The sequence below is a fragment of the Schistocerca serialis genome, chromosome 5, assembly GCF_023864345.2.
Source record: "Schistocerca serialis cubense isolate TAMUIC-IGC-003099 chromosome 5, iqSchSeri2.2, whole genome shotgun sequence".
Taxonomy (NCBI): domain Eukaryota; kingdom Metazoa; phylum Arthropoda; class Insecta; order Orthoptera; family Acrididae; genus Schistocerca; species Schistocerca serialis.
Genome location: NC_064642.1, coordinates 739,607,602 through 739,634,958, shown reverse-complemented (window position 1 = coordinate 739,634,958; position 27,357 = coordinate 739,607,602). Strand labels below are relative to the sequence as shown.

General features: G+C 46.6%; 1 protein-coding gene across 1 annotated transcript in view; it reads left to right on the top strand.

The window, feature by feature from the left end:
- LOC126480940 (heterogeneous nuclear ribonucleoprotein C-like) overlaps positions 1–27,357 on the top strand; it is an 822,623-nt gene that overhangs the window by 732,870 nt on the left and 62,396 nt on the right. The window contains exon 6 of the mRNA XM_050104357.1: positions 4,863–5,023. Coding sequence (XP_049960314.1) covers positions 4,863–5,023 — 161 coding nt within the window. The remainder of the gene's footprint in view (positions 1–4,862; positions 5,024–27,357) is intronic.

Here is a 27,357-nt window from a genome sequence, read left to right as displayed (position 1 = left end):
TTACTCCTCACCAATCTCTGAATATGGTCTAGGGCGTCTTTTTTCATAGGGATCTCATCCCGCAAACTGATAAGGAAACCCGCGCTAATCTGGAGCGGCGTGGCGTTCATTTTGTTCGACGTGTGCAGAAGGTTCACAAAGCTAACCACACCGATACTGGTGCCTTCATTCTGGCTGTCGAGGGGGATACACTCCCAGAGAAGATCAAGGTTATGTGCTACAGATGCGACATGAAGCTGTACATGCGGTGCTTTTGGCGCTTGCGTTTTGGGCATATGTCTTCCCGCTGTAGAGCGGTGACTGGCCACCCAGTCCATGAAGCCGTTGTGATCCGCCGCCTGTGTGTGTCATCTGTGCTGACCGCCACACCCCTCGCTCGTCGGATTGCTCGGCTTACAAGAGAGAGAAGGAGATACAAGAATACAAGTCCCTGGATCGCCTCTCTTAAGCTGAGGCTCGCCAAAAGTGTTAGAGACTCCATCTGGTGTCACTGTCTTCGCCTTTTGCCTCTGTTACTTCCTTTCCTCCTCCTCCTCCTCCCTTTTCCTTACTCCAGCACCACCCCACTCTCCTGTCCACATCCCGTCAGGGATTCGCTCCCCCTCCCCAGCCGAAGAAGTGCCCCCCTTCTTAGGCATCTGCCGGTGATTGGACCCTCTCCCAGAAACCCTCTCCCCGGCATCTCTCAGGCCGGAAGACTCTCACCACCACTCGGCCACGAGGCTCAACATCAGTGAGCCCAAAGGTTGCCCACTCTCTTTCAGTCGCCGATCTAGCAGACGACTGTACTCCCCCTGCATCCTGCCCCTCCTCCACCTCAAAGCGAAGAAGAAGAAACATAAATCCCACAACAAGGCACCCCCGGTGCTCCCGGAGGTACCTACTCCCCTCTCACAACCTGGGTATGACATTTATGGATGTCACCCCATCCTTGTTGTGGCAACTACTGACAAAGTGACCTGACCTCTTCCTTGGCTCTGTCATGCCTACCTTGGACTCACGCCCCCGATTCTCCTCCTTGGGGATTTCAATGCCCACCATCCATTGTGGGGGAGTGTCACTTCAACAGGTCATGGTATCCTAATCGACCAACTTGTCATGGACTTCGATTTGTGTATCCTCAAAGATGATTCTCCTAGCGACTTCAGTGCCACTCATCGCACCTTCTCTGCTATCAATCTCACGATTCCTCCCCTACTCTTGTGGCTTCCTTACATTGGTCATCCCATGATGACCTTTGTGACAGTGACCACATTCCAGTGACACTGTAGTTCACCTGCTGCCGCCAGGCAGACAGGCCCCCATGTTGGGTATTCCACTCGGCCAGTTGGCCTTTATACTTGTCTGCTGTCCGCTTTGACACCTCCATCTCGAATTCTATTGATGTTGCCGTGCAAGTGATCTCTGCCGCTCTTCTTCATGCTGCTGGCACTGCAGTCCCCCTATCCAACAGGCCCCCTCATCATTGGCCGGTACCGTGGTGGACCAAGGGCGCCACACTCACTGTCCACGACCGTCAACGGGCGCTTTGGCGATTTAAGCGACACCCCTCCCAGACCAGCCTCCTCACTTTTTAGTGTCTCCGAGCTAAGGCTCTTTACCTTATTAAGCAGAGTAGAAAGGAATACTGGGAGCGCTATGTTTCCTCCCTGGGGACATATGCCTCCTCTTCGCAGGTATGGCCAAAGCTCTGCAGCGTTCTGGGCACCAGCGACAGTCAACTGTCCAGGGTCTGAACCTCCAAGGAGCTCTGTGCACTGATCCATTGGTCCTCGCAGACCTACATAAGGCATATGACATGGCTTGGCGTCATCACATTTTAGTTACCCTCCAAGACTGCAGTTTCCATGGTCCCTTTCTGATTTTTATCCATGAGTTTTTATCTTATCGGCTCTTCTGGGTTTAAGTTGGCACTTCACTCAGCACCCCTCAGATTCAGTAGAATGGTATCCCACAGCGCTCTGTGCTAAGTGTCACACATTTCCTCTTTGCCATAAATGGGCTTGTAACCTCTGTTGGGCCTCTGGTTACCCCAGTGTTGTACGTTGAAGATTTTTGCATCTGTTGCAGCTCCCACTCGGTGGTGTCTGCTGAGCACCAGCTCCAAGGCGCCATCTGATGGGCCTTTGCGTGGGCCACTGCCCATGGCCTCCAGGTTTCCCACTCCAAAACGCGGGTTACGCATTTTTGTCGTCAACCCACAGTACACCCTGATCCAGAACTTTATTTAGGCAACCAGCTCCTCGATGTTGTAGCACACTTGGATCTTATTTTTGATAACAAGCTGACATGGCTGCTCCACATCCGCCACCTAAAGACTACATGAATGCGGAAGCTTAATGCTCTCCACCTCCTGGCCCACACATCTTGGGGTGCAGACTGTTCGACTTTTCTCCATCCTTACTGTGCTCTGGTCTTGTCCAGACTCGATTATGGTACTCAGGTTTATGGCTCAGCAGCTCCTTCCACTTTGAAACTTGTTGACCCTGCCCATCATTGTGAGATGAGTGTGGCTATTGGTGCCTTTTGCACTAGTCCTGTTGATAGTCTGCTCACAGAAGCAGGGATCCCCCCTCTACACATCCGACGGAGCCAACTACTTATTTCTTATGCAGTCACCATCCGCCAATTCCCTGACCAGCCTGTGTACCCAGTGCTCTTCGCCAATGAGGGTTGTCTCCCTCCTAACACCCGCCCATGGGTGGGATTGCCAGTTGGCCTGTGTCTTATTACCCTCTAATGGGATCTCCATCTGCACTTCCATCTCCATCTGGACTTCACACCATGTCTTTCCTCCCATACCCCCCCCCTCCCCCCCTTGTACGGTGCCTAGACCACGGATTAGGATTCTTCTGGGCTCTTAAGGTCTCTGTTGTTCCTATGGTTTACTGGCATCTTGTATGTGCCTTCCATGTAGAGTTCCAGGGCGCCACCATCACTGATGGTTCTAAGATTACTGATAAGGTGGGATACGCTTTTACGCCTCCTACGGGCTTTGAGCACCATTTGTTGCTAGGATCATGTAATGTATTTACAGCATAGCTTCTAGCCATTCACAGGGCCATCCTTTTTGTTTCTCAGGCCTCCCTCAAAAATGTTCAAATGTGTGTGAAATCTTATGGGACTTAACTGCTAAGGTCATCACTCCCTAAGCTTGCACACTACTTAACCTAAATTATCCTAACGGCAAACACACACACCCATGCCCGAGGGAGGACTCGAACCTCCGCTGGGACCAGCTGCACAGTCCATGACTGCAGCGCCTTAGACCGCACTGCTAATCCCGTGCGGCAGGCCTCCCTCCATAACGTTTTCGACTCTGAGCAGCTTGCAGGCTATCGATCAATCCTACTCTCGTAACCCCCTGCCTGTTCAGTTGTCTTTCTCTGTGTCCCAAGTCATGTGGGAATCCCAGGGAATGAATTGGCTGACCGTTTGATTAGAGAAGCAGATACTTACAGCCCATTTCCTTTCACGATTCCAGCTGCAGATACTCGGATCTATGTCAAATCTCTCTTTGCCCAACAGTGGAATGCCATCTGGAGCTCTATTGCTCATAGTAATAAACTCCGCGCAATCAAGTAGTCTACAGTAGTTTGGGGCACTTCTTTCTGGCCCTCTCGGAAGCAGTTCACTATTTTATGCCGTTTACGCATTGGCCACACCCGGCTCACCCACCGTTTCCTCCTACGTAACGAACTACCCCCACAATGTGTTTGCGGCGCCAGACTGACAATATCTGACATATTGGTGGCATGTCCCCTTCTTACGACCCTTCGTGCTAAGTATAGTCTTCCTGCTTCCTTAAATTTAATATTAGCAGACAATCCGCAGATGGTTGACCTGTTCCTCGGTTTCCTCTGTGGAAGTGGTTTTTATTTCCAGATATAAGATTCTCCATTAGTCTTGGAGCAGGGGTGGTTTGGTTTTGGTTGGGACTCCTTTTGCAATCTTCAGAGTCTGTGACCCCATGACTGCCCTCCTTTTTTTCCAGTTTTTAGATTTGGTCTCACCTTTTATGCCTTTGCTGCGTGTGTTTAACGTTCATTGTTTTATAATTTGACTCCTCTGACTGAATCCGTCGACTTTTAACAGGCCCTCTTTCTTATGTAACGCACTTTGGAATCGCGGGACTGATGACCTCGCCGTTTGGCCCCATACTCTCCCAATTAATCAAGCAATTTTTAATTTTTTAATGTCACACCAACAGGACAATGCTAAAACGTGAATCGTAGGAGATCTACCTTGGGCAATTTTGAATTTCCTACCATTTTACACATAGGCAAACTGGGCTACATGCCTTTAAGAAGGGGACAATCTTGGCAACAGTGCATGGCGTTACAGGAGTAAGGAAATCTAGCGACAAAGCATACTGTACTTGTATTGCGCCAGCCACACTACTGAGTTTGTTATGCTAGATATGGTCGAAAGCCCTTTTAATGTCTAGGAACAATGCCCCCCCTCAACTTATCGTATTGCAGCAATCTTTTATATGTTTCACAACGCGGTGGAGCTGTGGAGTCGAGTGGTCATTCCAAAACCAAGAACTGCTTTGGTCTTAGGGTGTTGTTGATGCAATGCCTTGTGAGACATTTCGTACTAGATCCAGCCAGTGATTTATAGGGGAATTCATTCGAGCTGGTTTGTGGTTATTGTATGTGCACGTTCGGAATGCTTGCCGAAAACGTGAAGATAAAGGTATTGTCTCCTGGTAGATAATAATTTAAAGGGAGATAGTGAGTGAGTGTGTGTGTGTGTGTGTGTGTGTGTGTGTGTGTGTGTGTGTGTGAGTGAGAGAGAGAGAGAGAGAGAGAGGCTGGACTAGCAGAGTAGTGACGGAGCTTTGCCTTGCGTTGTCCCAGCTACTACTCGACGGCGACGCTGGTGGCTGCAGCGCCGCGGCTGGTTCCCCCACCGAAGCGGCCTCGGCTGGTGACCATCCCCACGTCCAGGATCCCTCCACCAGCCACCGCCTCCACGAGGGCTCCGACGGCATCGCAGCTGGAGCAGCTCAAGACCTACAGTGAGTACTACCGCGTAGCACACCTCTCTTACTTACTTATACAGTGTATTTCATGGTTCTTACTACAGACTCCCATATGTTATACAATGTCTTCGTAGATAACTATTTATGCAGGAACGTATGTCCCGAGAAGTTTGGTATCAGTCTTAACTTTGAAAGCAAAACTGACTCATTTTTTATCTTTCACTGATATTGATGTTCCTTACGTACTTTCCTCGAGTGGTATGATAACAGATCTCCACGCTGTACATTGCTGTAGATGTCAGCACACCTTTGGTGCCAGTACTAGGGCAGATGTCGTGGACGGTGATTTGATTGGGTTATTCATTATTCGACCAAATCGAACGGATCACTGCTACTTGATGTTTTTGCAAAAAGTATTGCCACTGTCAAAAAATGTGTTGCTGAGTATTCGTGGGAAGAAAACACACAAGTGAAGTCGTGTGGTGTGCTGGCTGTGAAACCCCAAAGGGCAGGTTCAACCGCCTAATTGGAAAGGTGTTTCTGTCCTTCGCGCAGTATGGCACCTCTCCTTCGCAAAGTCTTAGGGCTGTGAGTTTAATATATTTAGGTGACTGTAATGTGTGTGTATATTGTGGAATCATGAGTTTTGCATGATGATGACAATGACAGAACGGAGAGGGTGAAATCCGGTGCTGGCACGTAGCCTACTCGTCTAGAATGAGCTGTCGAGCTTAGTGTTCCCCTCCAACGGACAGATGACCATCAACAGTGTCACGTGCCCTCACACCATGAGACACTGCCAGAGAGATTTCAAATCTAAGCAAGACATTGCCACAAAGTCTGGTGGTCAGAAATTTTACACCACCGTTCCACCACTCCTCAGCCATAAATTCAGGGGGAAAACTGATATTACCACATGGCGTACCCAGTCGGTTATCCATCCAAGTTCATACCATACCCTAGTTTGCTTAACTGCGGTGATCTGAAGAAATCCGGTGTATTCCACGAGGCAAGACCGTTAACAACGTTCGTGAATAAATAAAGTTTCCATACTAATGGCACGGCAGTGCGTCTTACAGCTTCAGTCCAATGTAATCTCGACTCAAAATTGAGGGATTTATGGCTAGATAAATGTGGTTCATTTGCTCGGTAGTGAATATTCCTGGCTTTTACCTCCATTAAAGTCTTTCTGGTGGAATTGCGTAAGAAGTGTTCAAAGGAAGGAAGATTAAGTTTTGACATCCTAACAAAAATATCATTACTCACGGACGCTTTTACAGTTGTTAGAAAGCTGTGAGTGTGCCGAAATTCGTTCACTGTGCGCCATGTGTTATTGGCAGACTGTCTCAAAACCACTGTGCAGATACAATTTTTGCAACCAACCTCATGATAAAATATCGGACAGGTTTCTTGCTAAGTACGTATTTAAACAAAAGCTAAGAATTCGACTATAAATGAACGTTTTGTCGTGCTGTGTAAAATTTTGGCAGCTGTGACCTCTAGTAAACATCTTAATTTTCGTAATAGAATCTGTGAAATCAGCTAAACACTTAAGTCAGCCTTTTTACTGGTCCGATGCCATACTTTCCGTAATGTTTTCATTCTCGTGTACCGAGATCATCCAACATTGTGCATCATCTGTACAGGGGGACTGATGACCTTCGCTGTTTAGTCCCCCTTAAACATCCAACAACCACCACCACCACCATCATCTGTACAACCCTGCAGCTTTTCTCCTCCGCTGCATCTTTCAGGGCGTATGTAACTACTCCTACGGATGTACGTAACTGGCGGCTTACCCCTAGCTCCTGACTCGCTGAAACGTCAGTCACAAATTACCCAAATAAAACTGTAGGCGCCGTCAGCGTAGACCAGCGGCCAGATAAGCTGTGCACAATCTGCCGAACCACTGATGTCCTGCGAGCCACAGACCCATTACTGGAAACAGAGGCTCAAAGAGCCCTCTGCCGAAATTCCGTTCGTCTATCGATATCGAATACGCTTGAATGAGGAACTCTATTTCGATTCTGTGCGTGTAATTAGAGAGATCTCTCTTCTCTCCATGTTACCGCAATGCATGGGTTCGCGTTTCTTGCTCTCTTAAACTGCCACATCGGCCTTCCCTGTTCAGGACGTGACATGAATCACATTGTTTCCTCACTCCCGTTTGCTCTTGACTTTATTCCACATTTTGTAATGTCAGAAACAATGAAGAATCCTGTACAGTCAAGTAGTCACAGAAGTTCAAAGAAAATCGATAGCAGACATGTCCCTACGACACCCTCCGTATCGCAAACTAAAGCTCCATTACATGTAAAGATCTCGCAGTTGGGGCACAGAATTAACCGTCATCGAGAAGACGAGTGATTGGAACTGGAGGTTGGTTTAAAAGTCAGCATGCTAATGGTAACGGAGCTCCCTCCAGTCCTCGAGGGCTGTGTTGTACAGCGGGTTCTGTATGAGTGAGTGTACGCCCTACAGGGTGAACAGCACGGTAAAATTTCAACGGTTGTTGAGATGCGGGTTCTGACTATTTTGGCATAAGTGACCTTGGTTTTTGATAGCTAGTTAGAGAGTAATTGTATTTCATTTGATTACTTACTCATCTTATCATTGGGATCTCTATTGCACTGAAAATATCTGCACAACAGCGCATTGATGGTATATGCTGTATGTCTCATTTGGAAACAGTCTTATTCGATTCAGTCAAAGTGTTTGCTGCTGATAATACTAATGCCAACTTTACTCTTCGGGCCTGATTTGCTTTCAGCTAATTAGAGAATAATTGTGTCTCGGATTTGTTTCTCTGGGAGCTCATGTTGTACGTTTGTTAACTGCATATTACAGCCTTTTTAACTGGTGTGAAGATATTTTCACATAAACAAAAGTAACTGGTGTGCAAACCGAGTAAGTCACAATGACATTGGTACTCTGTAACGAGCCATCAAAGACTCCCAGATACACTTTACCAAAATACTTAAAAAATTCGCCGAACGTCGTCCGAAATGATTTCGGCGCAGTTCAGGTTGACTGTGCAGGACAGCAGCGAGTGGTGTGCAGATACATCACCCATTTCCATTGACAGTGCGACGGATGTGTTACGTTAAACCTGTGTAAATTGTAACTAAGGAGCTCCTGCTATGTTCTTGTGATGGCTGGCTTTCCATTTGCAGTGTAAGTTACCAGCCAACCACATTCACATCCCCCCCCCCCCCCCCAATGGGGCTCGCACTCTTTGGGGGGTTCGTGCTTAGCTACCACGGGGCCCCAGCCTTTCCATCATCTCTCATCTCTTTCCTTCCGTCCTGCATGTCTGTCCTCTTGCTATTCTTTCTCCCCTCCCTTTGGGAACATGTCTAAGGTGTTATTGGGAATGTTCCGCATTGTCTGTCGCTGACATAAGAACAGTCTCACCACTGTTTTTCGTTCGCTTTTCCTTCCTTTCTTTCCCTTCTTCTCTCTTTCCTCCACTCCTGCGTTTGAGGTTCCTCTTTTTCTTCTTCCTCCCTGTGCGCTCCTGACGGCCGGCCCACTCGTCTGACGCGTAACAGGTGACTGGGTAACGTGTAATTCCCAACCCACGCCACAGGTAGGCTTGGCACGTACCCCCTGGTACAGGCCAGGCGTAGGCAGGGATGATTGCCTGGGCTGCTACCTTCCCAAATAACCGATTGATCCCTCTGTCAGGTGTTTAGGAGGTGTGACGTGAGGTGTGAACAATCATCTATGGTGGGTGCGCCCCCTTGTGAAGGGGCCCTCACGTGGAAGGAGCGCGCCATCGGAGACGCTGGTAATCATGGGGGATTTCCTCGCAGTGAGCCAATCCTATTCACAATTAACGTCTATGAAACGTAAACAGAATGAGGCTAATGTTTCAAAGATCCTTCCAGCTGCACCACGGTTCCTTGTGGTTTCATGCAATGAAGATTGTCACTCCTTCGCAACGGTAATTTCGTTTATTATTCAGAAAGGTGGTGATACCATTGCCGGCTCTGTGAAATCCTGCTCTCGTTTACGGACTGGCTATTTACTTTTGGAGACTTCTTCTGATTCTCAAGAACAAAAACTCCTTGCCACCTCACTTCTCCACGGCTATCCTGTTTGTGTAGAGGCCCATAGAACGCTAAATTCTTCCCGTGGTGTTATTTACTCAAGGCTGCTCAACGGTCTGACCGAGGCTGAAATCAGTCTTATCTCTCTCATCCGTGTGTCATTGCTGTCCATCAGATGATAAAAAAGGTAGAGTCCTCCTTAGTGCTCCCCTGCACTCATTTTTCCTCACCTTTGATAGAGTGGTGCTTCCATCCACCATCAAACCAGGCTCTGAAATTATCACAGTCCGACGGTCCATACCGAATCGATGCTCTGCTACCAGTGTCATCCTTTCGAAGATGCTAGAACGTCTACCCGACACCCAGCCAAATGTGTAACCTGTGGTAGGGATGCACACAATGGCGATTGTCCGCCTCCTCCTCCCTGCTGTGCGAACTGCAATGGCAGCCATGCCGCCTCCTCTTGGGATTGCCCCGTGTTTCTTGATGAGAGGGCTGTAAAGGAGATCCGGGTAAAGGAAAAAGTGCCATACCAGTCACTCGCAAGTTATTGGCCAGTTGCAAACCCTGTTCTCTCGTCTAGCACTTGTAGCTCTATTCTTGTTAACTCTCGCTCCATAAAGGACATGGCCACGCAGTTATGCAACCTCAAATTCAGCTCTGATGTTGTGAAATCGCCCTGTGTCAAGGTAGCATCGCCATCCCCCCGTCCAGCTAGGCAACAAGCCATCAAACTCTGGCCTCAAGGGGCGAAGGAGGAGTATTCCCGTGAAAACTCTCTCTGCAGCCACACAACATATGAGTCTTCCTCTGCTAACGGGAAAGGATCAAGTAAGTCCAACAAAGGCAAAAATCTTTTCCTTTTTTGATTCGAAGATCCTCTTCGACGGTGTTACCATGTGATAGCTTAGCCCGGTCTGCTTCCGTGTCGCCAGTGCGCACAATGAACCATTTTTCTGTGTTGTATTCCACAGACCGATAGCATAAGTAAGCTGATGCTTCTGCGGACCTCATGGAGCAGGATACTCCTGCTTCTGTGCCATGTAGTCTTCAAAGGCTGTCACTCTGCAGCCGCCGAGGTGACACCCCTTTGTTTCTTCCTCATCATGACTCTAATCCAGTGGAAGGCTGACTGGGGGCTTTAATCATCCCTGGCAACCTTCGACGAACATTTCCCCAGCTGTGATGACCAAGTAGAATGTTTCACAAACATTATGCGTACTGCTGCAGAAAGTTCCATTCCTCCACTTCCTCTTTACCACGCTGTGTGCCAGTCCCTTGGTGGACTGAGGCATGCCACGACGCCATTTGCGTGCAGAGACGTGCTCTCCACGTTTTTAATCATCATCCTACGATGGTAAACTGCATTCATTATAAACAGATGTGTGCAGAGTGTCGACGAGTTCTTCGGGATAGCAAAAAGGATAGCTGGATTTCGTTCACTATGTTGTCTTTTAACAGTTCCACCCCTTCCTCTGTCGTGTGGGCCAACCCCCAACGACTCCCTGGGACCAAGATCCATTCGGCAATTTCCGGCCTAACAGTAGCAGATGATGTCATCGGGGACCCCATTGCTATCTCCAAAACCATGGGCCGACATTTTGCGGAAATTTCGAGCTCTTCCCACTATCACCCTGCCTTCCTCCATCGGACATGAGCGGAGGAGGTTCCAGTGATACCCTTCTCGTCTCAGAATCGTGAATGGTACAATCCCACCTTTATTATAAGGAAGGTCGATCATGCTCTCAGTCTCTCAGTTCATCCTGATCCTCCGCCCCAGGACCAGACACTGTCCACATTCAGATGTTGCAGCACCTTTCTCTTGGGGGAAAGCACTTTCCGCTTAATATGTAAACCGCATCTGGGCAGAGGGCACATTTCCTGGAAGTTGGCATGAATCTACCGTCATACCCATACCTAAACCTGGTAAGGACAAACACCTTCCTTCTAGCTACCGCCCCATTTCTCTCACCAGCTGTGTTTGTAAGGTGATGGAACGTATGATTCGTACACAGCTCGTATCGTGGTTCGAGTCTCGCAATTTACTAACGACTGCACAGTGTGGATTTCGAATGCGACGTTCTGCAGTTGACCGTCTCGTTACTTTGTCCACCAATGTCATGAATGGTTTTCTGCGGAAGTCCCAGACTGTGACCGTGTTTTTCGATTTGGAGAAGGCCTACGACACCTGCTGGGGAACTGGTATCCTCCATACACTTTACACGTGGGGCTTCTGTGGCCGCCTGCCCTGTTTCCTTCAGAAATTTTTAGAAGATCGAGTTTTCAAGGTGCGTATAGGTCCTGCCTTATCGGACACCTTTATCAAGGAAACCGGAGTGTGAGGGTTCCATCCTGAGCGTTATCATCTTTGCTATCGCCATTAATCCTATAATGGCCTATCTTCCGCCGGGCATCTCCGGCTCTCTTCTTGTTGATGGTTTCGGCATCTGTTGCACGGACCTTTCTCACTGAGTGGCGTCATCAGCGATGCCTCGATCGTCTTTACTCCTGGAGCATCGGTAAAGGTTTTCGTTTTTGCACCAACAAAACCGTCTGTATGAATTTAGGCGGTGCAAATGGTTTCTCCACCCATCTTTACATCTTGGACCTGTTGCCCTTCTATTTGTTGAAACTACTAAATTACTGGGGCTCATGTTCGATAGGAATCACTCTTGGTCCTCCCATGTGTGTTAACTGGTAGCTCACCGTATGCAGTCCCTCAATGTCCTATGTGTCCTTACTGGAATTTCCTGAGGTGCAGATCGAACCGCCCTCCTCTGTTTGTACCGATGCCTTGTCAGTTTGAAACTCGACTATGGGTGCTTTGTTTATGCGTCTGCACGTCTGTCCATCTGACGCCGTTTCAACACAATCCACCAAAGTGCATACGTTTGGCCACTGGCAACTTTTACACTAGCTCGATTGAGAGACTGTATGCTGAAGCTGCTGAACTACCACTGTCATACTGCCGTGACTTTCTTCTCAGCATGTATGCATGCCGTTTGTCTGCCGTGCGTCCACACTCATCCTATGCCGCCTCCTTTGACGATTCGTTTGATCGGCAGTATGGGGCACGTCCCTCTTCTCTATTACCTCCTGGAGTCTGCTTTCGTTACTTTCTTCGGCAGCTTAACTTCACACTACCTGCAACTTTCCCGGTGGGTGTAAACCTTTCACCACCATGGCTTTGTGCATCGGCCCCTGTTAACCTTGGCCTTCATTCGCTTCCGAAGGACACTACTCCAGCCTCGCTCTTTGGCCTTCAGTTGCATGACCTTCACATGGAACTTCGCGATAGTACCTTTGTGTACATTGATGGCTCTCGGACTGACGGTGGTGTTGGGTGTGCCTCTGTCATTGGAGCTCATGTCTTTCGATATCGGCTTCTGGTACACTGCTCAGTATTTACAGACGGGCACTTCGCCCTGTATCAGGCCACAGAGTACATCCGGCGACACAGGCTTTCCAATTGTGTCCTCTCCTCAGTCTCACCTAGCGCTGCTCAACTCTTAGTGCATCGGGTCCACGAAAACTGCCACTTGCTCACTCTTGATGGAGCCACTGTGAAGTTTATGTTGGTTCCTGGTCATGTCGGTCTCCCAGGAAACGAGGCTACTGACGCTGCTGCCAAGGCTGCAGTCCTCGTACCTCAGCCCAGTAGTTTCTGTATTCCCTCAAATGATCTCTGTGTTGCCATCTGTCAGAAGGTGGTGTCCCTTTGGTATTGCCATTCGTCCTCCCGCCGGGAGGAGGTCATTTTCACTAGGTTGCGCATTGGATACTGCCTTTTTAGCCATAGTCATGTGTTAAGTGGTCTCCCCCGCCACTTTGTATGCATTGAACCGAAGTTTTAAGTGTCCACCACTTCCTGATGGACTGCCCATTTTTTAACTGTTTACGTTCCACTTGAGTTTGCCATCTGAGTTATCGGCCATTGTAGCAAATGATGCCTTGGCTGTCGACCGCGTTTTACTTTTTACCTGCCAAAGAAATATAGCGAAGGCCATTTAATTTTTGGTTTGGACCTCCGTTTCTGTATGGTGTCTTTCGTAACCCTCTCTACGTCTCTGTTTTTAGCTGTCTACCCTTCTGTCAGTTGGATTTGACGCATAATCATTTTTTAGCTCCTGCCTGTCTTCGTGTTCTATACTTTTGAACTGGGTGCGTATGACGCCAGTTGTTTTTGCGCCGTAAAACAAGACATACAATCAAACAGCATTCACCTAACTTTACTTCTCGATCATTTCAAAGCAACAGCTGTTTCAGAAGCTTCAGGCTTTGTGTGCTTGAGTTTGCTTGTGCATGAGACTGGGGGAGAACATCCAGTCGCCCTCTAGGGCTTACTATTCGTTTGCTGGGTACGGCGTTGGCGTGGGTTCCTGACGTGGAGACTGGTAAGCGTCGTTAGTCCTCTGTCTCTGTGGGCTCTGGAGATGCTTCGGCGACCACCTCGCAGCGCAGCAGTGATACTTTGTGTGTCATAAGGAACTGGGACCTTGGCTTGATCGGCTGGATCGCGAGTATGGTAAAAATCCTCGATAAAATCCCAGCAGTCCCATTATGTCCTGCGCGCTGATGAGATGAATGGCTGTTGAGGTGGAACAGTCATTAGTGGGCAATCTCTGGGGAACCTGCTGCAGCCCAGTTGTATGAGGCTTACTTAGGCATGTGGGGCTCTGTCTAGGTGGACTCTCATTTCCCTAGCTGCTCGTGGGACCGAAGTGGATCCTTCGAAATTTTCCCTTCCTCCTCCCAGCTGAAAGTGTAGGCTGCTGGAAGGTACCAACTCCCAGTTTAACAAGACAGCCCGCTTAGCCAGACCTTCTGACTCAGCCAATGGTAAAAGAAAGCATGGTGTTTCTCAGTACGTGTTTGTAGTTAAAAGACGGTAGTTTCGATAAAGCGTCTCCATTTTACGTACTGAAAGGTTTTGAGGGCATTGTTAGAACCTTAAAATCTGTTAAACGCTTGCGCACTCGGACCCTGTTGCTTCAAACTTTAGTTCCCAACGAGTAAAGAACCTTCAGGAAGCTCAGTACCTCGGGTAGTAAGCAGTAGAAACTCAAATGCACGACAGCTTTAGCTATAGCAAAGGTGTTGTGACTTCAGAGATCTAGTCGACATTTCCTGAGAAAAACTGAAAGCTGAGTGGTCCCAGGAAGACATTTTAGAGGTGCAAAACATAATGAAAACGATGGATGGCGATCTTGACAAAAGAATCTTTTATCCTTACTTTTAACAGCACCAAACTTCCAGAGCATGTCAAGGCAGATTTCCTACACCTAAGCATACGGCCTTATTTCCTAGACCCAATGCACATTACTTTTGGTTGTAGAGGAGAAGCCACTTGTGGAAAATGTGGCAAAGCCATCCCCAACTGAGGTGGTTGTACCTCTCCTCCAAAGTGCGTCAACTGCTCTGAGGATCTCCTTGTCTTGAGTACGGACTGCAGTGTTCAACTCGGAGAACGGAAAATCGCGAAGATCAATGTGACGAAGCGCATCCTTGTATGGTGAAGCCAAAAAGTTATACAAGGCCATGCAGCTGTCCATATTCACCGCCTCCTTTGCTTCCATTCTCGAACAGCCAGTCCAGAAAACCTATGCTGTTACACGAACGAAAGTTGTTAGTTCAGCACTAGTACCTGCATTTGTCACTACTATTGTAACCTGTTGTGACCGCGACCGGAACGGTCGCGGGGTGGCCGAGAAAGCGCGGCGGGACCAAACGGAGAGCGACCCGCGAAGAAACAAACGAACGGAAAGGACGGACACGAAGCAACGACGGACGATGGAGAGAGAGACCTTACGACGACAACACGCAAGAAGCAACGGAGTGACAGAGTGAACCAAACGAATCCAATATGTCCACTCGTAATGAAAACAAAGAACGATAAACACGCTGTCTGTTGTCGACGCGATGTGTTGAGACTCACGAAACGATTAGACTCGCTGACTCAGCGAGAGTCAGGTACTTAAATACTCTATCGGGGGCGCCGCTATTGGCCGCTGGAACCACGTGTTCCACTGTGGCGCCCTCACACTAAATGCGGGCCAGGACGCGCGCACCGCCACAGCTTACGGCGCGATGGTGCAGAGACCTCTAGGGGTCTCCGACGTCCATGGTGTCTGGCGGGGATTCAAATTCCGCGGCGCGCGGTACCAGAACTGCATTTGTACTTATGCAGTTGCTTCGAAGCCAGCTCCTCCTCCTATAACTTCAGAAAAGGCTGTGGTTGCTGACATTGTGGGGCTTCTTGCCGCTCTGAAGATAACGTCCACCACCTTGTGCTGCCTGCCACTAAATGGCTCTGAGCACTATGCGACTTAACTTCTGAGGTCATCAGTCGCCTAGAACTTAGAACTAATTAAACCTAACTAACCTAAAGACATCACACACATGCATGCCCGAGGCAGGATTCGAACCTGCGACCGTAGCGGTCGCTCGGCTCCAGACTGTAGCGCCTAGAACCGCACGGCCACTCGGGCCGGCTCACTGCCTGCCACTATCACTTCTGAAGTTGTGGCTCCAAAATCGCCTAAACAAAAAACAAAAAACAAAAAAAACGAAATCCAAGGCAAAGAGTGCCCACTGAGACAGGAATTGCACAGTCCAACGATGTCGACCTCATCCTGTCTGACATGTTTCTCTAATCTTCTTCAGAGCGGATGGACCTTAATGTCAGATTGGGGCAATCACCTAGCCCCAAGATTGAGCCTTCATCGTTGTGGGCTCCCCTCTCTGGCAGAAACTCAGGATGAAGTTGCTACCCCCGCGATAGATAGCTCCCATCCTCCAGTGGAACATTAATAGATTCAGGATATGTGTGGAGTAAATTGAACTGTTAGCAGAGAAACGATCCCTATGCTTGTGTTAGCAGGAAACAAGGCTGTATAGTCTATTGTAAGGATGAACTGACTGGGAAAAGGGCCAAGGGAGGGGTAACTGTATTTGTCAATAGCACACACCCTCCTATGCTCTCCCCTGGCTTACTGACAGGCAAGAAGTTGCTGCTGAAATTAATGTGTGTCGGAGGATCTCTCTTTGTTCACAAGATGCATCAGACTTTGAGACTCTCACTGATTTTATGGACCACTCCCCCGACCATTTCTCCTACTGGGAGACTTCCGGGGCTTGACATCTACCATCTACTTGCCCTTGGGGTCCGCTTTTGGAGAGGCTCGTGACGTCTCACGAGCCCTGCATCTTCAACACAGGTACTTACACTCATTTCGGTGGTGTTACTGTGTAATTTTCAGCCATTGACCTCGCAGACACTGTTCAGTGGAAGGACCTGACGACCTACATTTCCAGTCACCACTTCCCACTCTGCATTCATGTACTGGAAGCGGAATGCTTGAATAAAAGTCAGCGAAGTGGATGGTCAGCGTGGCTAACTGGATGCTGTGCAGCCAGCGGGCTGTGTTTGAACATCACTACGGCGTCCATGAATGAGTGGACCACATCAAGCGAGTGATCCATCGTGCCACTGACTTATCCATCTAAAAGTTTGCAGGTCATCTTAGGAGGCGACCTGTACCTTGGTGGACTGATGAGTGTCTTTAAGTAATCTGGGACAGGTGTGTGGCCCCTCTATGGTTTAAATGCTATCCAACGGCAGACAACCTTTCAGAATTTTGAGTCCCGCGAGTCAAGGCTCGATGTGTAACTAAAGAGAACTGGGAAAGGTCATGGCAAGCTTTCCTGGACTCCATCAACCATTCCACTTGTTCTACAAAAGTATGACAAGCCATCCAGAGGACTTCCGGTAAACATAGTGGTTTATGAGCAGCAGCAGCAGTGCTGAAACGCGGGTGTCTTCAGACAAGACCCGGAGACATTGCTCAGATGATGGCAGAGCATTTTGCAGCGATTACTGCTGATTCCAACCAGAATCCAGCTCTTCGCCGCTACCGTGAGACTGCAGTTGGACATCAGGTCCAACAGTCTGGAGACGTACAACTCCCCCTTCTCCATTTGGGAGCTGGAATCGTCACTGGCTGAGACTCGTGACACTGCACCGGGTTATAACCAGATCTGGTACTGCATGCTTCGACATTTGCCGCCAGCGTCGAAGGAAATTCTCCTCAAATGTTTTAATCTTACATGGCAGACATGCATCTTCCCCAACTAATGGAGAGAGGTAATTGTGATTCCTCTTCTCAAACCAGGAAAGGACCGCACATGCCTCTCTAGTTACTGGAGCGTCGCCTTAACGAGTTTTATAGGAAAGATCCTGGAGCGCATGGTTAACTGTCGCCTGGTCTGGTTGTTAGAAACCAGGCAACATATTAGCTGCTCTCAGCGTGGATTCAGGAGATTTTGGACCTCTGTGGATAACCTGACCCTACCAGAGGCAGCTAGGCAGCAGGCTTTCCTACATAAACATCACTGTCTCCATATATTCTCCGATATCAGAAAAGCATGACACTTTTGGAGACACAGTATTCTGGTGCAACTCCATCAGTGGGGTTTTCGTGGCAACCTCCCCATTTACATATGGCCTTTTCTCTGTAAGCGCTCAAATACATCCTTAGTTGGTGACGTGCTGTCAGATCTGTTTAAGCGGGAGAATGGTGTTCTCCAGGGTAATGTTTTAATTGTTACCTCTGTATCATAGCGAAAAACAGTATCACATCCACGGGAAGGAGTCCTACGCAGTGCTCCTTATTAGTGGAAGATTTTGCAGTTTTCTGATCCTCCTCCAGTGTTGTAACAACGACTCGTCAGTTGAAACTTAATAGGGTGGAGGTTGTAGGAGTGGCCTGCAATGACAGGACTTCAGTTTTCTGCAGATAACCGTGTGTGTCATCATTTTGTTCGTTTACGGACATCATTCTACATTTTAAAGATCAGTGAGGTTTCCAGGCCTCAATTTTGATTCCAAATTATCATGGTTACCACGCCTGAGGGATCTGAAAGTTAGAGCACAGAAGGCGCTGAATATCATAAAGTGCCCTAGACACAGGTCATGAAGAGCAGACATGGCATGTCCGCACCAGTTTTATAGTCCTTTTGTGCATACGCAGCTAGACTATAGACTATGGTAGCACAGTGTACATGTCAGCCAGGCCTTGACCAGCCCTGTACCCAGTCTCTGTGCTGAGGCTGATGAACCACCACTCAACATACGGCGGCAGTTCCTCACGGTACGTCAGGCATGTAAGTTCCTTGCAGCTTCGACTTCACCCGCATACCAGACTGTTGCTCGTCCACTTCTGGAACGTCTGTTCTCCAATTATCTGCGAGCGGCAATGCCATTTGGGATTCGCGCGTAGCGTGTGCTGGGATCATTTGGCGTGGAGCGCGTACAACCCTAAATCCAGGGTTTTAAATGCCCGCCTGGGGTTATTGCAGAGGCCCACAGTAATTTTAGCTTTGGTGCTGTACAGGAGAGATTGCTCAAATGGTTCAAATGGTTCTGAGCACTATGGGACTTAACATCTGAAATCATCAGTCCCCTAGAACTTAGAACTACTAAAACCTAACTAACATAAGGACATCACACACATCCATGCCCTAGGCAGGATTCGAAACTGCTACTGTAGCGGTACCGAGGCTCCAGACTGAAGCGCCTAGAACCGCTCGGCCATTCCGGCCGGCAGAGATTGCACTCGTGCTTCTGTTTTCGTGATGTTATTTTCTGACATTTTAAATGAGTACCACAAATTTGTAGCTGTCTTAACGGATGGGTCAAAACAGGGGGACTCCGTTGAGTCTTCTGTAGTTTTCCCAGACTGTTTCTTCAAGGTCCCACTGCCTTAAGACTTTATTGTCTTCGACGCAGAATTATATGCCATCTTGCAGGCATTGGAGCAGCTGAGTGATTCTTAAATTGCTAAATTCCGTTTCTTTTTTTTTCTCTGAGTGCGCTTCAATCTGTACAAGGTTTGTACCCAGCACATAAAACAGTCCAGAATATCCAGAACGCCCTCCTGCAACCACGTGTGGGGAAGGAGGTGTCTTTGTGCTAGGTACCAGTGTACATCGGTATCGCAGGGAACGAAAGGGCGGATCTAGCAGCCAAAGAGGCTTGTCGGTATCCTCTGTTATTTCAGTGTGCCATACCTCTGCATGCTATAGCCTCGCTGTTGAGTCCCAGGGCCTTGCATCGATGAGGGGATGAGTGGCTGAAAGTTACAGACAATAAGCTCCGTCTAGTGAAGCCTACAACGCGGCTGTGGCGCACCGCCTTCCAGCCACATCGACGGGACGAGGTCTCCTTACTTGTCTTGCATAGGCCACAGCCCTATGACGCAGAACGTCATTGGAGAGAAAGCTGGGATTGTGTCAAGGATGGGGAAGGCCGTCGGCCGTGCCTTTGCAAACAAAACGTCACGAAATTTACCCGAAGCGATTTAGAAAAATCGCAGAAGGCCTAAATCAGAATGGCCAGACGCGTGTTTGAACCGTCGTCTTAGCACATTCGATTCCAGTGTGCTAATCTTGTTCAGTTGTCACAGTAGGAGCTAGCTGACTCACTTCATGCCAGTCAACTACACAGCCCTCGTCCGCAGCTGGCCAGGCAGCAGCCACACGATAGCCATCTGGCCACCGTCGACAGCTGTGCCGCGCAGATAACACAATCTTACGCCCGTGACACCTTGTCCCCTCTCGTTGCGGCCAACTGCGCCCACGCCACATATGCATATGCCAGTGGAGGTCTCGGTAGAGGACTTACTTATATGCTGGAGGCAGGAATAAGCAATTTCAGCAACCAGTGAAGAAGAGAAAGAAGTTCCTTTGTGTTGCTACCTCGTCACAGCTGCCGGTGCTATGCACAATTCTCGTGTTTTGCAGCTGCGCTGTAGTACGCTGTCTGCACATCTCTGTAGAACTAGATACGCCAGGAGTTTTTTCCTAATTTCATTACTGTTCAAAAGAATGCAAAGACATGACACTGTTTTATTTATTTTTGGTATCACTGGTGTTGTTGTAGGTGTTCTTGCTGTTGTGGTCTTCAGTCCAGAGACTGGTTTGATGCAGCTCTCCGTGCTACTCTATCCTGTACAAGCTTCTTCATCTCCCAGTACCTACTGCAACCTACATCCTTCTGAATCTGTTTAGTGTATTCATCTCTTCGTCTCCCTCTACGATTTTTACTCTCCACGCTACCCTCCAATACTAAATTGGTGATCAATTGGTGCCTCAGAATATGCCCTACCAACCGATCCCTTCTTCTAGCCAAGTTGTACCACAAATTTCTCTTCTCCCCAATTCTTTTCAATACCTCCTCATTAGTTATGTGAGCTACCCATCTAATCTTCAGCATTCTTCTGTAGCACCACATTTCGAAACCTTCTATTCTCTTCTTGCCTAAACAATTTATCGCCCATGTTTCACTTCTATACATGGCTACGCTCCATACAAATACTTTCAGAAACCACTTCCTGACACTTAAATCTATACTCGATATTAACAAATTTCTCTTCTTCAGAAACGCTTTCCTTGCCATTGCCAGTCTACATTTTATATCCTCTCTACTTCGACCATCATCAGTGTCTCATTTCCTAATGTGATTCCCTCAGCATCACCCGAAAATGGTTCAAATGGCTCTGAGCACAATGGGACTTAACATCTGAGGTCATCAGTCCCCTAGAACGTAGTACTTAAACCTAACTGACCTAAGGACATCACACACATCCATGCCCGAGGCAGGATTCGAACCTGTGACCGTAGCTGTCGCGCAGCATCACCCGATTTAATTCTACATTCCATTATCCTCGTTTTGCTTTTGTTGATGTTCATCTTATATCCTCCTTTCAAGACATTGTCCATTCCGTTCAACAGCTCTTCCAAGTCCTTTGCTGTCTCTGACAGAATTACAATGTCATCGCGAACCTCAAAGTTTTTATTTCTTCGCCATGGATTTTAATACCTACTCCGAATTTTTCTTGTGTCTCCTTCACTGCTTGCTCAAAATACAGATTGAATAACATCGGGGATAGGCTACAACCCTGTCTCACTCCCTTCCCAACCACTGCTTCCCTTTCATGCCCTCGACTCTTATAACTGCCACCTGGTTTCTGTACAATTTGTAAATTGCCTTTTGCTCCCTGTATTTTATGCGTGCCACCTTCAGAATTTGAAAGAGAGTATTCCACTCGACATTGTCAAAAGCTTTCTCTAAGTCTACAAATGCTGTTTACCTTTCCGTAATTTATTTTCTGAGATAAGTCGTAGGGGCAGTATTGCCTCGCGTGTTCCAACATTTCTACGAAATCCAAACTGATCTTCCCCGACGTCGACTTCTACCAGTTTTTCCAATCGCCTGTATAGAATTGGTGTTAGTATTTTTTAGCCACTTATGAAACTGATATTTCGATAATTTTCACATCTGTCAACACATGCTTTCGTTGGGATTGGAATTATTATATTCTTCTTGAAGTCTGAGGGTATTTCGCTTGTCTCATACATCTTGGTCACAAGATGGTAGAGTTTTGTCAGGGCTGGCTCTCCCAAGGCTATCAGTAGTTCTAATGGAATGTTGTCTACTCCAGCGACCTTGTTGCGTCTTTGGTCTTTCAGTCCTCTGTCAAACTCTTCACGCAGTATCATATCTCCCATTTCATCTTCATCTACATCCTCTTCCATTTCCATAATATTGTCCTCAAGAACATCACTCTTGTATAGACCCTCTATATACTCTTTCCACCTTTCTGTTTTCTCTTCTTTGCTTAGAACTGGTTTTCCATCTGAGCTTCTACATCCTTACATTAGTCCTCTAACCATCCCTGCTTAGGCATTTTGTTCTTCCTGTAAATCTCATTTTTGAGACGTTTGTATTCCTTTTTGCCTGCTTCATTTACTGCATTTTTTTATTTTTTTCGTTTCATGAATTTCAATATCCCTTTCGTTACTCAAGGATTTCTACTAAGCCTCGTCGTTTTACCTACTTGATCCTCTGCTGCCTTCACTGTTTCCATCTCTCAAAGCTGCCCATTCTTCTTTTACTGTATTTCTTTCCTCCATTCTTGTCAATCGTTCCCTAAGGCTCTCCCTGAAACTCTGTACAACCTCTGGTTCTTTCAGTTTATCCAGGTCCCATCTCCTTAAATTCCCACCTTTTTGCAGTTTCTTCAGTTTTAATCTACAGTTCATAATCAATAGATTGTGGTCACAGTCCTTATCTGCCCCTCGAAATGTCTTACAATTTAAAACCTGGTTCCTAAATCTCTGTCTAACCATTATATAATCTATCTGAAACCTGTCAGTATCTCCAGGCTTCTTCCATGTGTACAACCTTCTTTTATGATTCTTGAACCAAGTGTTAGTTATGATTAAGTTATGTTGTGTGCAAAATTCTACCAGGTGGCTTCCTCTTTCATTCCTTACCCTCATTCCATATTCACCTACTACGTTTCCTTCTCTTCGTTTTCCTACTATCGAATTCCAGACACCCATGACTATTAAATTTTCGTCTCCCTTCACTATCTGAATAATTTCTTTTATCTCATCATACATTTCATGAATATTTGCGGAGCTAATTGGCATATAAAGTTGTACTACTGTGGTAGGCGTGGGCTTCGTATCTATCTTGGCCACAATATCGCGTTCACTATGCTGTTTGTAGTAGCATACCCGCATTCCTATTTATTTAGTCATTATTAAATCTGTTCCCGCATTATCCCTATTTGATTTTGTATTTATAACTCTGTGCCGGCCGAAGTGGCCGTGCGGTTAAAGGCGCTGCAGTCTGGAACCGCAAGACCGCTACGGTCGCAGGTTCGAATCCTGCCTCGGGCATGGATGTTTGTGATGTCCTTAGGTTAGTTAGGTTTAACTAGTTTTAAGTTCTAGGGGACTAATGACCTCAGCAGTTGAGTCCCATAGTGCTCAGAGCCATTTGAACCATTTATAACTCTGTATTCATCTGACCAGAAGTCTTAGTTCCTCCTGACACCGAACTTCACTAATTCCCACTATATCTAACTTTAACCTATCGACTTTTCTTTTTAAATTTTCAGACGTACCTGCCCGATTAAGGGATCTGACATTCCACGCTCCGACCCGTAGAATGCCAGTTTTCTTTCACCTGATGACAACGTCCTCCTGAGTAGTCCCCTCCTGGAGATCCGAATGGGGGACTATTTTACTTCCGGAATATTTTATCCAAGAGGACGCCATCATCATTTAACGATACAGTAAAGCTGCATGCCCCCGAGAAAAATTACGGATGTAGTATCCCCTTGGTTTCAGCCGTTAGCAGTACCAGCACTGCAAGGTCGTATTGGTTAGTGTTACAAGGCCAGATCAGTCAATCATCCAGACTGTTGCCCCTGCAACTACTGAAAAGGCTGCTACCCCTCTTCAGGAACCACACGTTTGTCTGGCCTCTCAACAGATACCCCTCCGTTGTGGTTGCACCTACGGTACGGGCATCTGTATCGCTGCGGTACGCAAGCCTCCCCACCAATGGCAAGGTCCATGGTTAATGGTGGGGAAGATCACTGGTGTTAGGAAAAATATAACCGCATTTTCCTCAAAGGCAGTCAGAAAATTTCTCCCCTGCTGACATTTACAGGGAATTTTTGTGATGTGGAAATTTCAGGGAAAACCCAGGAGATATTTCTTATTTTGCCCAACCCGATTTTCTTTTACTCTGTTCAACCTCAGCTCGATGCAGTGCGACCGTCCATCACCGATGTTTCGGTATCCCATACCCCCTCTCTTCGCTGACGTGAAGAACACGGAATAGTCATGGCGTCGTGGTTGCGCGGTCACGGTGTTGGACTGAGAAGGGGAAGGTTCAAAATGGTTCAAATGGCTCTGAGCACTATGGGACTTAACATCTGTGGTCATCAGTCCCCTAGAACTTAGAACTACTCAAACCTAACTAACCTAATAACATCACACACATCCATGCCCGAGGCAGGATTCGAACCTGCGACCGTAGCGGTCACGTGGTTCCAGACTGAAGCCCCTAGAACCGCACGGCAAGGGGAAGATCCATGTTCAAATGTACCTCGTGCGTCGGTTTTTTTCCCCATAGCATTATCAACTGTCCGTTTGATCATTGACGTGTCTGTTCACTGTCATCAAATTTATGTGTGTTGTGGTGTGAAGTCCATTCGTAACAGCGAGGTTTAAGGAAGGGACCTGCAGACTTACGTACTCTATATTTGTTCTACACAAGTACCACATGTTATGACTCTTGCGTTCCATTTTGCAAGTTTTGACTCCTGAATTTCTTTGTTGTAACACAGTTCACACCAGTTTTCTTAAAAAATTTCTGTGAGAAGTCTGTACAGCATCACACATGCACTCACTATTCACCACAATTACTTGCGACGGTAATGTATTCTTTCCACTTGACTCATATTCTGTAACCAGTGAGTAGTATGACAGTTGCGAAGACTACAGAAGGAGAACAGACACGTCACTGAACGTACAGACAGTTCATACTTTTATGAAATTTTTATTATTTTTAATTTTTTTAATTTTTAATTTTTATTAAAGCACGAGGGAGATTTGAGAAGGGGTCGTCCCGTTAGCAGTCCATCACAGTGACCACACAACCAAACCGGCCTGGCTGTTCAAATACGCTCGACGTTGGACATGTTGAGCTTGGACCGTCCACTGTTTTTATTTTGCTTCTTTTTTCACAGTTCAGTACACCTTCTTTCTGTTTACGTGCTTGATGTCTATTCAGTTTCTTACAGGCTATCCACGATCCATTTTACCACTAAATGTTACGGGGGTACGATGGGGAGTTTCTATTATCAGAACAGTGGAATTGGCGTTGAAATATGCGAACACTGTCTTCGCTTCTCTGTAGACACTTTGTGAAAAAACCACGATCAAAAATTTCGAGGCACTTGCTGAGAACCAGTTAGATCGAAGCAGTGGCACAGTGGGTAACGTGCTGGCTTCACACTGTTGCGCCTCGTGTTCAAGACCCGACTGTTATTTTAATTTTTGTTTTCCATTTATTTGCGCATATTCATAGAAGATTACTGCACGTCGTGTTTTCCAGAATACACTGAAACAACGTTGTCCTCATTCCTCTACTAATTATATGCCTAGGAAATGAATTTTTTAAAAATTAAATTAAAAACGAACGTGAATGAGAAAATTATCTGAAATTGTTTTCGGTAAAATACTTGTTGTGTATCTTGATTCATAACACACTGCAAGCGCTAGTCTTAGGAAAGGCGATCCGTTTCCCGCGGAATTATTGCCAATGTGTGAAAACTTCATCAGTGGTAACGACGATTCCTCCCTGAGTGAGACTCATACGAAGAAATGTCAGTGTGGCAAACTGGCCATCGCGCGATGCTCATGATGTTCGGAATTTCTGTGTTCTTCTACGATTGTTATCACCCAAGGGAATGATCCAACTCTTCCTGAAGAATAAATATGAGAATAAAATATAAGCATTAAGAACTGACATAAAAAGAATAAGTATACGAGAACTTGAATAGATCGTGGCCCCAGAATATACCATACACATATATAATAAACGTATTACATTTACTGTGAAATCCTGTTGTAATTTTACAGTTAATATAACGCTCTTGTATTTCGTAACTCACTGGTGTAGTACCTTAGTACCTTCTAAGGGCATGGATAGATAAATGGAAAAGAGATCGAATAAAGAATTGTGTGTTGAAGACAGAACGCAAGAAAGACAGGCTGCGACGCTAGCCACTATGCCACCAGTTGGGCTAACTTACACGCTAAAACTGATAAAGACGTTTAAAACTTTGACGTTCGTTTTCCCAGAAACGCTCGAATATCTACAGATAAGCCGAGACAAGTGTTCGCTTATTGTGGCTCCTCTTCCATTGAGCGAAGTTCCTGGGAAATCCAGTTATAGCACTTGCCATGTTCTCCTCATGAGTGCAACGGCAGCCAGCCTGGCCTGGGGCTCTATTCTATATCGTTCGTACCGATCGGTGCAGTAGGTTAGTCTCGGTAGTGACGTCATTTTCGGTTCTTTATCTGAATCTCCTATTCAGTAAGCTTCTGAGGCCTGCTACCGAACGGTCCTCCCGCCGATATTTCGACAACTGTACCGAGAGGTTTTGGATTTCGGTATGGCCGTGTCGTTCGGTTAGCTGTGGTTTATTTACACCTATAATTTGTTATTTTAAACATATTGAGCGGTTTAGCGTGGGATTTAGTGATTGTGTTACTAAGGAATCACCACAGGACGCGTCCGGGTGGAAAGTGAGTTCATAATAGATTATTTTCCTTTGTTACATATATGGTTAGGTTAGGTTGTTACTATGAATGATTATAGCATCCACAAAAAAGTTTTCGGTCAATATTCTCCCAAAATACCTGTTCTTTTACAAAATTAAAGAGTATAAAGATGATTAAATATCAAGACATTGACGCTGATTACGTATATTACATGAGTGTTAGCTGAAATTACTAGTGACTTTGCGTACTTTTTTCCGCAAATGGTTTAGTTATTAATTATCAAAACGCGTGTAAAACTTTTAAGTAACAATGCAAGGGAATTTTGTAAAGCCTGGTAGAGGAAACCCTCCAAAATTTCATGCATTTACGGCTAACGGCCGCATCATTCGGCGACGAAGTCAGCCTGCGTCTCTCTCGCTGGGAACTACATAAGATAAAGCGGCGGTAGCACGCAAGTTGTAATAGCGAAGTGGGTAAGGCGACGGACTGATGTCGCAAAGCACGTAGTTTCGTGTACTGCTGAATGTGAAAATATTTTTTTCCTCTTCGTGTTTGCAACGCATTCTGAGAATTCGTTAATCGTCAAAGTTAAGCATTTTTCTGAAATATTCGTTGTAGTTTACACGTAAGAGGGCCCATTCTCAGCTACGAGTATGTCCGATTTCGTGACTTCTATATGTTCAAGAAATGAAAGATGAAATTACTCTGCATGAAACAGTGACATTTATACTTCTTACTGTCACAAATAAGTCACTATTTGTTTTGGAAAAAATCGTTCAAATGAGTCTGAGCACTATGGGACTTAACTGCTATGGTCATCAGTCCCCTAGAACTTAGAACTACTTAAACCTAACGAACCTAAGGACATCACACACTTCCATGCCTGAGGCAGGATTCGAACCTGCGACCGTTGTTTTGAAATATGTAGTGATTTCCGTGAGTGTGGTCAGACAGCAATCTAACATGACAACGTAAATTACTGCTAGTGAGACTAGCAGCAATCGTATTTATACTTTAGCTTGTCAGAAGTATTTATTGCTATCGAATCGTTAACCACAGCAGACAAGAGATGAGAGGTTCCCGCCACAATATTTTCAGACTATACCACCATATATGAAACATTTTGATTCTTCAGATGCATGTTAGAAACTGCAACGAACTTCTATAGCT